At 42.6% G+C, this 14,137-nt stretch overlaps 1 protein-coding gene across 4 annotated transcripts in view; it reads right to left on the bottom strand.

Annotated features, from left to right (window-relative positions):
- NPAS3 (neuronal PAS domain protein 3) overlaps window positions 1-12,589 on the bottom strand; it is a 1,140,225-nt gene extending 1,127,636 nt beyond the window's left edge. For 2 of the 4 annotated variants that reach the window (XM_072624934.1, XM_072624935.1), the window contains exon 1: window positions 7,708-8,150. In XM_072624934.1, coding sequence (XP_072481035.1) covers window positions 7,708-7,757 — 50 coding nt within the window. In that variant the 5' untranslated portion in view covers window positions 7,758-8,150. Of the gene's footprint in view, window positions 1-7,707; window positions 8,151-12,214 lie in introns of those variants that run through there. The other 2 variants (XM_072624932.1, XM_072624933.1) reach the window with 2 other exon arrangements.
- Window positions 12,590-14,137: the final 1,548 nt, after the last annotated feature.

The raw sequence follows: 14,137 nt of genomic DNA, 5'->3' as shown, positions 1-14,137 counted from the left end.
TCATTCTTGCCATCTGACCTCATCAAATAAATTCTGTGCAATTTTAATGAACAAATCATGATATCTAGATGGAGATTAGAAAAGTCTTAAATATTACTTTAGGAAATGAGATTCACAGAGATTTCTTTGTTATGTTATTACTGTATTTACTGTTTAGAAAGAAATCCCTTCACATGCCATTGGAGTTGAAAAGTGTATGTGAAAATTTTCCTTTTAGTAAAAACCTGAGTATATGGCATGCCCCTTATGAGGTAAAGCTCCCATAATAAAAAAAAAAAAATGAAGTATTTTCAATAACCTAAACTTATGGATAGAGATGCAGCAAAGTTGTGATAAACTACTTTTTAAATTAAGTGATGTATTTCCCGAATTTTACTTGTATTTAACCTAGGTACCAGTGTCAGATAACTTACATTCTGCATGAGAAGATCAATCATAATTAACTGCTATAATCAGACACTGTTTATTTTAAGATGATCTAGGGACTTTTAAATTTTGCCACTCCTCTTTTACTCATGCCTCTTACTGACTCTTTTAGGGTTGCTCCCTCCATTTCCATTACACTTTACTGGGGTACTTCAGGATATAGGTGAAGAAGAACCCCAGGAAAGCTTTATGAATATAAGAAGCCCAGGGTCTCCTAAGATTCCACATACAAAAATCTGATTTTCTTGGTTTAAATGTGATGATTTAATTAAGGTATACCAAAAAAAAACTTAGAACTTTCAGCTGCTAAGATAGATATTTATCCCTTGTTCCTCTTTTTTAAAAAAACACATTTTTACAAAATTTTGCTTTGTCAAGGAAACAAAAATTTGATTGACAGTAATGTTACATCTGAAAAATACAAATGCAAATGAAGCATGCCTTCAACAGTGACAAGTTTAGTCTTCCTTCTTCAGTGAACAGAGATATAGTCAGGTATTAAAAAGTTTCCTGAAACATGGTTCTGCTTAAATCACAACTTAGAAAGTCTGTTTCATGTCTGACCAACCTTAGTTGGTCAAAAAGTTGATACATGACCAAAGTCAGGCAGAGACAAAGTTTTCAGCACTCATGGTCTCTCAAGGGGCTTAGGGTGAAGGGGGAGGAAATCAAGGAGGTCACTGTTTATAAGTTTTAATTGGTTCATTTTTTGTTTTATGTTATGATAAGTATAGTTTACTATAAAATATTATATTTAAAATGATGTCCAGAATGCACAGCTGTTTCCCCCATCTTAACATTATCTATATAATTCCCTTGGATGCTATTTCAGTTTGCCAGTGGCAAATTATTCTAACTATAATTTTCAGATGAATTGATGAGCCCCTACTTATGGCACTAGTAGTATCCACTGAAGTACCAGCCAAATTGATCACAAAGTCATGGAAATGGGCATGACTAATGAATCAACTAAATCAAATATGTGTTGGTTCTGCCACTCTGTGTATAAATACAGCTATGTGGAAATACCTTGCATAGATGCTGGTCAGGACATAAGCCCCAGGCATCTGACTCAAAACTATCAAAGCAAGAAAATTAATAGTAAATTATGTAGCAGTGCCCACAAAACAAAGAAAAAAAACTATCCTCCTTTCTCTGACTTGACATTGATTCACACTATGATTCTGTAAACTATTACTTTCACGCATCAAAAGAGATCACCTGATATCCTGAATGACCTCCCAGGACCAATATATGTATGATAGAGCTAGACCATTACTTACAGTATTAGAAACCTTTGTTTTACAGGGCTCTGCACCTTTCTTTCAAAAATCCCTGACTTGAGAGAGCTAATGTCAGACTCTGGATCTACACTGGGATAACTTTCTACATCTGCATATATTACTTATTTTTTATAAGATGATCCTTTCACAAAATCTTTTCTGTTGACTATTATTTGCTTATAGATACATAGAATCTTTTTTTTTAATTCTATCACAGCATCTCAAGCCAGTTTTGTTAACAACTATTAACTTAAGTGTTTCACAAGTTAACTGACCCACTCCTAGATCACACTGATAATGGCATGAGAAACCAATCTCAGAATGTAATAATCCTGACTGCCAGTCTTGCACTCTAATTATTTTATCATACAGTCATGTAGAAAGAGAGAGATTTCCACAGGCTCCATTAATACAACTTTGCATTCAAGGTAGATATTTTCATGGGATGAAATAAAAACTGAGTATACACTAGGACCTATCATAATACTATGCCCAATAAATTTCTGGTGAATGAATCTAGGATATGGACACTGTATGAAATAACGAATACCTTTCTTGCTCTTCAGAGTTTTAAAATCAAGGCCACAAGTATCCCATTTAATTAAGTAGAACTTTTCCCACCATGCAAATCTAGCCACACAAAACTCTACAGGGAGTGTTTGGCTTTGTCATTACTGTAGGTATTTTGGGTGTACAGGCAATCACTTTACTCTTACCAGGCTATATCCTGTTTATGCACTGTAGCCTTGCTAATATTACTACAAATTATTCTAACTATGTATGGTTCTATCAAACTTAATAGTCCAAACATCCTATTCACACTAATGGGGCTTGGGGCAGTAAAAAATAACATTCAGTTACAGTTGGTTTATTATGCTGTCCAATGAAGAAAAAGATTCACCATTATGAAAATACAAAATTGGCATTAAGTGAAAAGCAAACATTAACATGTTTCCTCTTAAATTCTAAACATTTTTATCAAACGTGACTTATTTGAAACAATAAATCTGAAATTATATTTGGTTAAACTTTTATAACATTTAAATTTAAGGAGTGTGTTTCTAACAAAACTGTTTTATCTTTTTCCAACATAATAAATTTTTCTACTAAGTTTCAGCCAGATTCAACCTGAAGCAATTAAAGATATGTCTACACAACACCTAAACAAATGACCTGTCAGTTTAGTCAATACAAAATCAATACTATCAGTTAAAGTGGTTAGTTGTTCTTGCATAGGCTCCCAACCAGTGAACTCACTACATGTTCCACCTTTTAACTAGTTCTTAAGGCTGTGCCAACAGAGGGAAAGGGTCTAACAGTTGTTTTGTTCTCATATGTGAATTCAGCAGAACTCTGCAGAGTAAAGAGCCTCACAAGAACTTTAGGAACACAAGAGGAAAATTCAGAGTTGAATACTTAATGTTATTATAAAGTATATTGTGCGGAGATCTGTCACATAACATGTTTCTGAGTAGTTTTGAAAAAAAAAAGTTGGACAATTTTCCCTTCCTCTATCTCAAAATGTAAAGGTCTAAAGAATTGGAAAAAAATAACTGAATTAAAAAAAAAACTGGACTGTCTGAATACTCAGAAATATTATTTTTTAAAGAATATAATGTGCCTGGCAAGGGAAACAAAATTTCCATAAGACTGGCATTCCTAATGTCCAGTTTCAAGCCAAATGTGATTTGAAATCTCCAGTGGATCACAGACCAAAACTGAGGCAGAGAGAAAGAGTCAAGGGGTTAATGGAAATTCTGACATTCTCTTAAAAATAGCTCCACTACTGGGTGCTACCATTGTGACACTGTGTTAAAATTAATGTAGCACATTGGAGGAGAAACTCAAAATTAATACCCCTAAAATACCAAATTGTTCCATTTCTTGGAATATATTTACTGCGCAACATATTTCTCACAGTATTTGTCTCTGAAAGAGACATTAACTTCATGTAACTTAGTAAGAAACAAAAAAGTTATATTTTAAATATCCAAAGTAAATTTGGATCCCATTAGGCAATGAAAAAGTTCCCATATACATTTTGTCTTTACCAAACTCTAATCAAATATAAATTCCAACTAATGTCAATTCTAGGGGTGTTTTTAATAACAAATCAAAACCAGAGGCTGACATATTTCAAATTTTGTATAACTCTATGACTAGAAATCCATAAATCAGAAATCAGAAAGGATGTTGTAATGTGGGAGGGTGCTATTTAATAAAGGTCATTATAACTCCTGGTTCTAAAGCCATAAGATCTAATATCCTCTCTGGTAGCTCCATGATATGCTCATGCATTACGGTTCTTGTTGACAGTCTGTTGCCTTGGAAATATTTCATTATTTCAGTTTTTTCCATTTGTAGACCCTTGGCCTTGTGATATGAAGGCCACCCTATTTCATATTTTCGATTATCATTTAAGCAATCTTGTGGAGCTATTTATATAAAAGCAAGTGTTAGACAATGCATATCATCATTTATCACTGCTGTGTTTAAGCTTATGCTGTAGAAATACCCCCCCAAAAGAGGTGTTTTTTCCCCTTTACTTTAAACCAATAGTGCTACGAATACTGTGATATGCTTTGCGAACTAGCACAGACATATCACCTGTTTGACACTTCTGTCTTTCTAATTTTCTTGGTTAAACATCCACATAACGAAAAAATATGTAGGCTAGAGCTATATAATCTGCAGTCTACTGAAGTTTAAAAGGAATCCACCCAAGCTTAAATGTATAACTTCTTAAATTGTTCTTTTAGGATCTTCACAGGTAATGTGAATGCTCAAAGGAAAAAAAGCTACATTTGGACTTAACAAAAGACAATGGCCAGGGAAAACATTTTAATCCAAATTTTGATTCATTATCAATATATAAGAAAAATTCTTTTGGAGCACATTAGTACCTCCCAGTCATAAACAAAGAAAAGTGATTTTTAAAACACCTTTTCCTCCACAGGTTTCTCATTATTAGTTTATTTGAACAGTAATAAATGTTCACTAAAGCAGCAACTTTTACGGAACCACTAATTTGGGACCGTTTTTCATCTACAGAGCAAAACACCACCTGAAACAAGCACATAAAAAATAGTCTTTTAAAAAAACATGCTTGTATGCAACAGTTGTCCTGAAAATACTCTTAAAGTTTCAAGCAGAAGATGGGCCCAAATGGTGAGAGGAGGGTACTTCAGTGCAGCAAATTATACATAGAGCAAGTTGTTCCTTTAGAAACCATCTGACATCCCATTTCTTGACACAAAAATCAAATAAACTGACACATACAATGTTTATGCTTTAAGTGTTAGGAACCTTTTAAATCCTGATCACAAAGAGCGCCCTTGGGGCACACAACTGTTTGGATGGAACAGGCCAAGTTTGTAGTTATTATGGTTCTAAGAATGTAGTTTACAACTCCTTCCTTCCTTCCTTCTTTTCCTTAACATCACCCTTTCCTTTTCCCCTTTATTACTCCTCCCACTCCCCACAGGGTAAACCTACTCTGATCCAACCTTTAAAATGACAGCATCAGAGCTGAACAAGAAGATGCTATTAAAGGGCATTAAATTAAATACAGTATATCCTCCTACAACTTCAATCAGAATTTCAGACCAAGTGTTATTTAGTTCAGCTCTCAAGTGGAGCAGAATAACAAATCGCGCACTTTGATTTACCTTCTTCGAATGCCAAATGGAGACAGGTGATAAAGAAAGCACTCATGCACAGGCTATGAAGTTTCCCCTAGAAATTAATTCTATCTTCAAGATTCCTATCTCAGAGAAATTCCCAAAATGGCACACAAATATGCTTCTGCTGGAGAGATTACTGGAGCTGTCCCAGCAAATATACTCACCACTAAACACAACACTAGGTTTAAAAAAAGGGAGGGAGGAAGGAAGGAAGGAAGGAAGGAAGGAAGGAAGGAAGGAAGGAAGGAAGGAAGGAAGGAAGGAAGGAAGGAAGGAAGGAAGGAAAAAGACTGTAGTCTGCAAACTGTTTTTTGTTCCTCTCAAAAAATTCATTACACTGATATAATGCTATTCAAATAATAAGATGAACTCACATCTAAAAACAAGTTGATTATATGGTTTCTAAACAATAAAAACTTTAGAGTTTCTTATGAAGCAAAAATTTCAAACCAAGACATATGCGTTACCTGATGATCAGTGATATTGAAAGAGAACAATTACACAGACCACGCAAACAATGAAATGGGAAATACATGTATGTAGATATATGTACACATCTACACACATATAAACACATATATACATACACACAACCAAGAATAAGTTTTTGACTGTAGTCTTCAAAGGTACAGAAGTAACCAACTGACTACCCATGTACTTCTGCAGTTTAAGCATCTATTGCTATTAACACTTGAAAAAGATATTCCTATCCTTGATATGAAATGGGACAAGTTTAAGAGCTCAATAAAAGCTCTTTAAAGCGTTTAGAAGTCTCCCTTGTTAACTTTTGTTGAAAACTCACACTTTGGATACCATGTGACCAAAAAATAAAGACTGTCCCCTGATAATTAAGCTTTACAATTAACCACAGGATTTCCTGACACTTTCCTCTCTGGATTCACTTGTAATTAATCCTGAGGAAAGCAGTCATTCTTTCTTGGTCTCTATCGGGGTATATGTCTTGCTGCATTTCTGTTTTCCCTTGAAATGAAAGGGTGACATCAGATGAACTTTAAAATAGCTTCTCACTACACATTTCCTCCAACACAGGGTGAGAGAGACTCACTTTGCTTAACCCAGTCTGCTATATGCAATTCATGTCTTTAATGGGACCAATTAATACTAAGTGGGATTCCAAATAAAGTAGTCTGAACGGACTGCAGAAGGGAAAAACCACAGGAAAGATAGGAATTTAGTCATTCTGAAAGCCTAACAATAATATTTACTTGGATACTTTCCTATATTTCGAACACAAACTCCTTTCCCTTTTGGTGCTCTAGTTTTAACTGGCTTTACAGGGACAGGCTGAGCCCCGTGCCTGGATGGAGAATTCTCAGCAGAAACTTTTGGAAACACAGACTCCCCCAAGCAGTCACTTAGGTGGGACAGGGGGAGGCGATGGAAGGGGCGAGAGGAGATTTATGCTCCAAGTGTTGCCAGAGGTGTTTCGTGGTTGGGTGTTTGGTTTTTGCTTTATTGGTGTTGTCGGGGGATGGATGCCGGGAAGAGGAGAGCAGAGGGTGGGAGTGGCGAGCAGGACGGAGAAGCCTACAACTTGATGTTGTGGATGTTTCAAGGGTGCAGTTTGTTGTGCTAAGCAGAGCAGCTCTCAGTCTCCTTCAGCTTGGCCTAGCTGCACTTGAACGGCACCACGGAGACGGCCCCTTAGCAAGACATGACGGGCCTGGTGCAAGCTCTCTCCCTCCCCCGCCCCCCAGGGGCACTCCTCCTCTCTGCTGTCCCTCCTCCCTCACCAGCCCCACTCCCTTCCTAGAGAGCAGCTGCCAAGGGACCCGAGGCGGCGGCCCCGGGGATCCCCCAGGCTCTCCCCCATCCCCTACGGCTGCTCACGCACAGACTTCCCCCCCTCCCTTTCCCTTCTCTTTTTCTTTCTTTTTTTTTTCTTCCCTCAACATGACACACTATTCGCTGAGCCGGGGAGGTGCGACTGCTAAGCTACTTGCTGCTGCTGCTGCCGCCGCCGCTGCTGGTGCCGCTGCCTCCGCTGCTGCCTCCGCTGCCGCTGCTGCTGCTGCCGCTGCCTCCGGGGCCGCCGCTGCTGGCTGCTGCACCACTCGCTGCCGCAGCCCCGCTAGACAGGGTTGGGGGGGGAGGGGGCGGCTGAGCTCAGCGGCCCCGCGAGCTAGCGGGTTATCCGCAGCTCGGAGACCTCCTCCCCAGGAGCTCCCGGCCCAAGCGGACCGAGCCCGCCCCAGCAGCAGCGGCGGCGGCAGCGGCAGCAGCAGCAGCAGCCTCTGGGGCCGCCTCCGCAGCAGCAGCAGCAGCAGCAGGTTCAATAAACAGAAAAGTGTTACCGTTCTCGTCTGGAAGGATCCTGCTGAAAGCTTGGCTTGGTGGGCGCCATCTTCCTGATTTTTTTCCTCTCTTACTTTTTTTTTCCTCTCTCTTCCCCCCCTCCTGATTTGGGGGTGTGTGTGAGGGTGTGTGTGTGTGTGTGTAAGTATGTGTGTGCGTGTGTGTGTGCGTGTGTGTGTGTCTCAGTAGCAGCAGAGGCGGCGGCAGCGATGGTGGTAAGACAGGAAGGCTACGGAAAAGTAGTGAGGCCGGAGCATTGCGGGCGGCCGGAGGTCCCCTCGAGGTGCAAGTGCCCCCCGGCACAGGTTGCTGCCTCCTCGCTTAGCGCCGCCGCCGTCCATGCGCCGCAGAGCGCAGAGAGCCCGGGTAGCTCCGGCTCCCGAGACATGCCCAGCGCAGAGACAGGCGACCGGCGGCGGCGGCGGCGGTGGCGGCGGCAGCGGTGGTGTTGGTGGTGGTGGTGGTGGTGAAAGAGGAGGAGGCGGAGGAGGAGGAGGAGGAGGAGGAGGAGGAGGAGGAGGAGGAGGAGGCAGCGGCGGAGGCAGCAGCAGCAGGGGGAGGAAGGCGCGCAGCCCCCGCGGGCAGCCTGGCCCTGGACATCGCCCCCTCTCACACACTCACACACAGACACACGCACACACACCCTTGGTTTGGCAGCAGGTGTGACACACACGCCACCGGCGGGGTGCAGCTGGGGCCTAGGCCGGAGGCGGGGGGGGGGGGGTGAGGGGGAGATGGAGGGGGAGGCGTGGAGAAGCTGGGGGAGGGGGTGGAGAGGACAGAGTCAGGGGTTTTCTGGCTTGACCGCTGTGAAAGTATTTCTGGGCATTTTCCAGCTGCTTTCCCCCCAGCACTGCTGACTCTCTGCTCTCTTTCTCTCTCATGTGTAAGGGGACGGGGAAGCTCCGCTGCCGGCGCAACAACGCCACTCAGTTGCAGTTTCACACACTTCCCTTCTCTGGAGTGTCAGATCCAGGGGAGGGGGGAAAAAGAGAGAGAGAGAGAGACTCATAGGCAACAACAGAGAAAGAAAGGAGAGGAGAGACACATGCTCCAAGTGTGCATTCGAAGGCAGAGAAAAGAATGTATGGTTGCCTATATCTAAGCAAAGACTTGCAGAAAATCACCTATGTCCAGTCTGCGTTCGGATACTTTTATACATACAGTGTAGATAGACTTTGCAAGAATGCGCCCCGTCAGAATAAATGAATGGCATGTCACAAAGCCCATGTGTTCCTATGTAATGTATGCATAGGTACATAGCCTGGAAGGGCAAGTTTGTGTTTGTGAAATTCAGAGTACATTTGAGTTACCTGAGATGCAAACACCTCTGTGAACTGAGGAGAAAGAAGGAATTGGGACACTATATATGCAGCTTGTTGAACAGAGGGTGCAGCTGTCATATGGTACCACACATACAAAATGAGGTTTGAACAACAGTTCTCCTTTAGGGAGAGAGGTCTGAGTGGGAGGGAAAAGAAACATCTGAAATTATCTTCCCTTTACTAAAATTTTTTAAAATGTTATTTTAAATCTAAGGAGTCAGTTATACTCTCGGGCTTGTGAAGTGAGAGTTTTCACTAGGGTAATTGTTTGTTTGTTTGTTTTAATGTGGGGATATTTCAATCCCAAGACCCTATGAAGCTTGCAAGATTTTTTTCAGGAGGAAAATCTACAGGTAGGATGGGATGGAGAGCAATTTTAAACTGAAAGAAAAGAGACTATGGGGTTGGCAGAACACTAAAGCTAATGGGCCAGCAGGGAGGTAAAAAAAAAAAAAAATTGGCAATTAGGAAGTTTGGCAGTAGGAGTCAATAGTACATTAGCCCTACAAAAGAGACTTTTCTCACCAAAGATGACAATGCAGGGAGAGGCTTCTGCTTGAATTTTCATCTGGGTTCTGCCAGCCCCTGTAAGAAAGTTTCCTCCTCCCTCCCCTTTCCAAAATTATGTTCCCTCAATACTCAAATCTTTTAGTTAAATAAAATATTACCATAAACTTGTGTACACATAAGCTCCCTCCACATACCAAAAGACTAACATAAAAATGAATCCCATAAGACCCTTGCTCATAAATGAGGACAGACTTTTGCCCTTCTCTGGATGCTATAGCTTGACTCTCTGCTTGTTTGCATTCCAGATGAAGTAACAGGACAGTAGAGGTGTGTGTTCCCCCTTTACACGCAAAAACACGTTACATAATTGAATCTATTTGTTTCACAGAAACTCCAATTCCCTTTCTTGAATTAAATAAGACTATGAAAAGTAACAGGTGTCATCCCTGGTTGGCCAGAAATAGAAAGAAGGTAAGCAAGGCAGCTACTGATTTCAGAGATATGGTGGCATTCCCCAGCAATAATGCAATGTCCCTCCCAAAAGGGTAATAGTTAAAAGTTAAGTAGATTCTGGGCAGAAGGGATGTTTAGGTTGCGTGTGTGTGTGTGTGTGTGTGTGTGTGTGTGTGACAAGACCTTAATCTGTAAACTGTAAATGGGATTGAGGAGCTTGATGGACCATTTGTCTTGTCACAATTTCAAGCATGTAAGATATCTAGTCTTTTCCAGGGGTCTTATCACCAACTTTAATACACCTCAACAGGTAGAGGGGCACTAACCAGTTTCATAACTTAACCCAGAATTTTGTTCTTGCATGATTATATTTCTGTAATGATTTTGAAACAAATGGTCACACTAAACTACTGAAATCAAACTAAATCACTGAAAATGCACTTGCTGCCCAGTTGATACATTACTGGCTAGCTTAAGCTCTCCACAGACTCTTTTCATTTGTCTAAAAGCCAATCTGACATCTCTGACCCTTGACTTCCCCACTTCACAAACCAAACTATTGTGACTGTTGCCTGTACTTCCTAGTTAAAGTGACCGCCAGTTCCTATTGTCATTTAAATGTTTTATATGTGACAAAAAAAAAATCATACAGGAACCATGAAAAGGAAAACTACTAACCCAACTCTTTTCTGGTCCTTTATATTTGAAAGGTTCTCAGATCTTTTGTATTAAATGTTCGGGTGTTCGCTGGAGTGAAACAAGACTGAAAAAAATTTGAATCCCAAGTCTCCTTGGTTAGGAAAAGTATCCAAGCATTCTTTTGAGTTATTTCCAAGAATGCCTTTTTGAACTTATTTTGCAATAATCAAAGTTTATCCAAAAGTCTTCTTCAGGATACTTGATATAGTGGACATCAACTTGGAAAATACTCAATTGTCCCTTACCCCCAAGCCTGATCTAGTCCATTCACTACTAAGTAGGAAATAGAAATAGGAAATAGAAAATAAAGAATGATAGATTATCTTTACCTTTTGGTTCAGATTCTGTTGGTTCAACTAAAGTTCCCAAACCAATGAAGTTTAAAATAGAATGCTTAAAAAAGGGGGGGGGGGGGAACCTGTTCTTTGATTTACATGGTATGTATGCATTTAAAGTTACATGCCATTGGATTTTTTTTGTCCAATATCTATGCAATTGTGGGAATACAAATATTTAGTTTAACTTTTTTCCCCCTTCTTTCATCTCAAGGGCACAAAACAGCACTCTCCCACTCCCAGGGAATGTTTAAATTTCATTCTAGATTATCAGTTTTCTCAACTGCACTTTTGTGGATTATAGTTTCGTTTAAGCCTTGGACCACCTAAATTCTTTTTAAGGAAAATTTTAGTGTTCTGGACCAGTTGATGGGTTTCTTTTTTCTTTCTAAGGTGAACTGAATGCTAAATGATTTTTTGAGACGTTTGTGGCAAAAATCTATAACGGTTTAAGGCAAAATTAAGCTAAGAATGACTTTGAACTGCATTTTCACTTACTACTTATTCCAACTTGGGAAGATTTGCTTCCTAACTCCCTGTCTCCGCATCTCACACATTTGCATTATAATGCGTTTAAGATGAATACTTCACAGTGCAGAGTAGACTCGGATTTCATGCTGTATTTCCCCGTAGTAACAGGTGACATGATAACACTATTATGTAGAATTGCAAGTCGGCAGCTACACGTGAAAATCGTTCCTATTCTGTTTGAAAACAAATTATCAATCAGTCTACCGTGATCAATTATACCCCTGGCTGCCACTTAGAGCGGGATCTGTCCCAGGCATTGACATTGAGAATTACGCTGCAAAGGAATGGGATCCCAAACTTTGCCAAGCACCTGGAACCGGATCTAGTACTTAACTGAGAGTCGACTACTTTGCAGGGGGAAAAGAGGTCTAAGCGATCTGGTGGTAAAAGAGTATTACGTGGACCATTTTACTTCTATGATGCACTGGAGTGCTTTTTAATCTGAATTCTCTTCCCCCCCCCCCCCCCACCCGGTTTCTTACATTAAAAAATATGTATATAGAGAGAGGAGCTCGTTGCTGTATGTAGATATGCATTTATGTTAAAGCAAACCACACAGAAGCAAGTGAATATTAGAGTCGTCGCCCACCCTCCCTCCCACTCCCCAACCTTGAAAAAATAAAATATCCAGCCCTCTTGTCCTGACTACTCACCGCTGTTGGTAGGAAGTGATGCCCTGGACGTTTTGCGGGTTGCCGTTGGCTGCGGTGGTAGCTCTTCCCATGCCTGCCCCGGCCGGCACCCCAGCAGCTGCCCCGCCGGCTGCTGCGGCCGTCACCTGCACGCTGAAATCCGGGAAGATTCTGATCATCCCCGCGGCTTCAGCACCCGGGCGCGGCGAGTCTAGGCGAAAGCTGACAGTGACTCTCCCTCCGGCGGCGGCGGCGGCAGCAGCAGCGGCGGCAGCAGCAGCGGAGCCAGGCACCAGCCTGCAATCCCATTAGTGAGCGGCGGCCACTGTGAGCGACTAGAGGGAGAGAGACGCTTTGATCTGAGCTAGTAGGGTGGAGGGTGCTGGGAGAAGGAGGTTAGGAATGGTGGGGGGGCGGGAGGGGATCCTGGAGACTTGCAAACAGGGAAACGTGTCAGGGTGTTTTGCTTTTTTTTTTTTTTTTTTTTTTGCGGGGTGGGGGAAGGAGGGAAAAGGGGGAAGGTTGGTCCTTTCCCCCCTCTTTCTAGTGGTATTGCTACCAGAAGCTGCAACTGCTTTAACGCCAGATCCCAGCTGAGAGCAGGAGGGGGGGCGGGGGGGCGGGGTAGGTGGTGGTGGTGGGAAGGATGTACAGAGAGGGTTTGCTATGACTTGGACGGTGCAAGGGAATGATGGGCAGCGAGGTTGCCTTTTCTTTCCCGCCCCCCTCTTTTCACTCACACACAAACACAAGCGCGCTTTCTACCAAAAGTGCAAGTCTTAGGAAGGTCTCTCTCCTCCTCTCTCCACAGAAATAACAGTAATCTAGAAAGGTTGTCGCCAAAGAAGACAAACCTGGACTACAGTCTGTGTGCATAAAGCCCACCCTCTCGGTCCCCCTGGGTCCTCTTCTCCGTCCCCTTTACGTAGCAAGAAGAGGCAGTGGAGATGAGAAGGTTCGCGTAGCTCAAGTTCTCAATAACTTACTGGTTTGCAAACGGGGAAATTTTAAAAGGAGCCGCTTTTGTGCAGTGCTAGAGTTTGTTCCCACTATAAGAACTGGCTCTTCTCCCCTCCTAGTGTGCAGCAACGTTACTGCTAGTCAAACTTATGAGGTGCGTAGAGTGTATGCATAGGAATGGGGGGCTGCCTGTACCCTCGTGCCTCCTTCACCCCAACTATACCCTATAACACACATCCATTTCTACTGATTCAGTAGGATATTCACAGCCAGAACTGAAGTGAACTCTACACATTTATACCACCCGAGAAACAAGAGGACAATAGCACGTGCTTAAATCTCGGTTTTTCAGGGGTTCTTGTCCACATCTGGTTTGTGGGTGGTTGGGGTGACTAGAGCTTAAGGGGGAAAAGAAGCGGTATGACATGGAGATACTTCTTGAGAGAGGAAGAAGATGGAGAGTGGAAAGAGTTAGAGTCTCTTCCATTGCAAGTGGGTGGTAGGGGGTTTGACTTCTCTGCCCACCCCCCAGCCAGACCCCCTATCGCCAGACTTCCTCTCTCTTTCTTCCGGCATGCAGGCGGTTTGTCTGTTCAACGGGCAAGTGAGGAGTAGAAGGGCGGGAGGTGATTAGTGGAAGGAGGCTGCTTCTCGGGGCTAAAAGGTCGACTGTGGTGCAGTGTGAGACTATGTTTGCCAGCGTCCGGCCAGAGGCAGCCACTGCGCACCCGCCGCCCCCTGCCCGGAGTTATTCTGCAGCAGATGTTGCTTCCCTCTTCTTCCTCCTTTAGCTACAGCGGACCAGAGGAAAGGGGTACGGTGTGGAGCGAAGGGGGTGCGTGGGGGAAGCGATGTGGAGAAGTGGCATTTGCGTCCGACGCGTGAGCCACAACTTGGGCTCGGCGGAGCGCGGTGACCGAGACCCGAGTGCCCCGGCAGCTCAGCCAATCGCGGAATACCAATAGAGGCTGGAACTCTGCTGCA

Source organism: Notamacropus eugenii, chromosome 7, assembly GCF_028372415.1.
Source record: "Notamacropus eugenii isolate mMacEug1 chromosome 7, mMacEug1.pri_v2, whole genome shotgun sequence".
Taxonomy (NCBI): domain Eukaryota; kingdom Metazoa; phylum Chordata; class Mammalia; order Diprotodontia; family Macropodidae; genus Notamacropus; species Notamacropus eugenii.
Note: the sequence above shows the minus strand (reverse complement) of the source record. Positions and strands in the feature narration are given on the sequence as shown.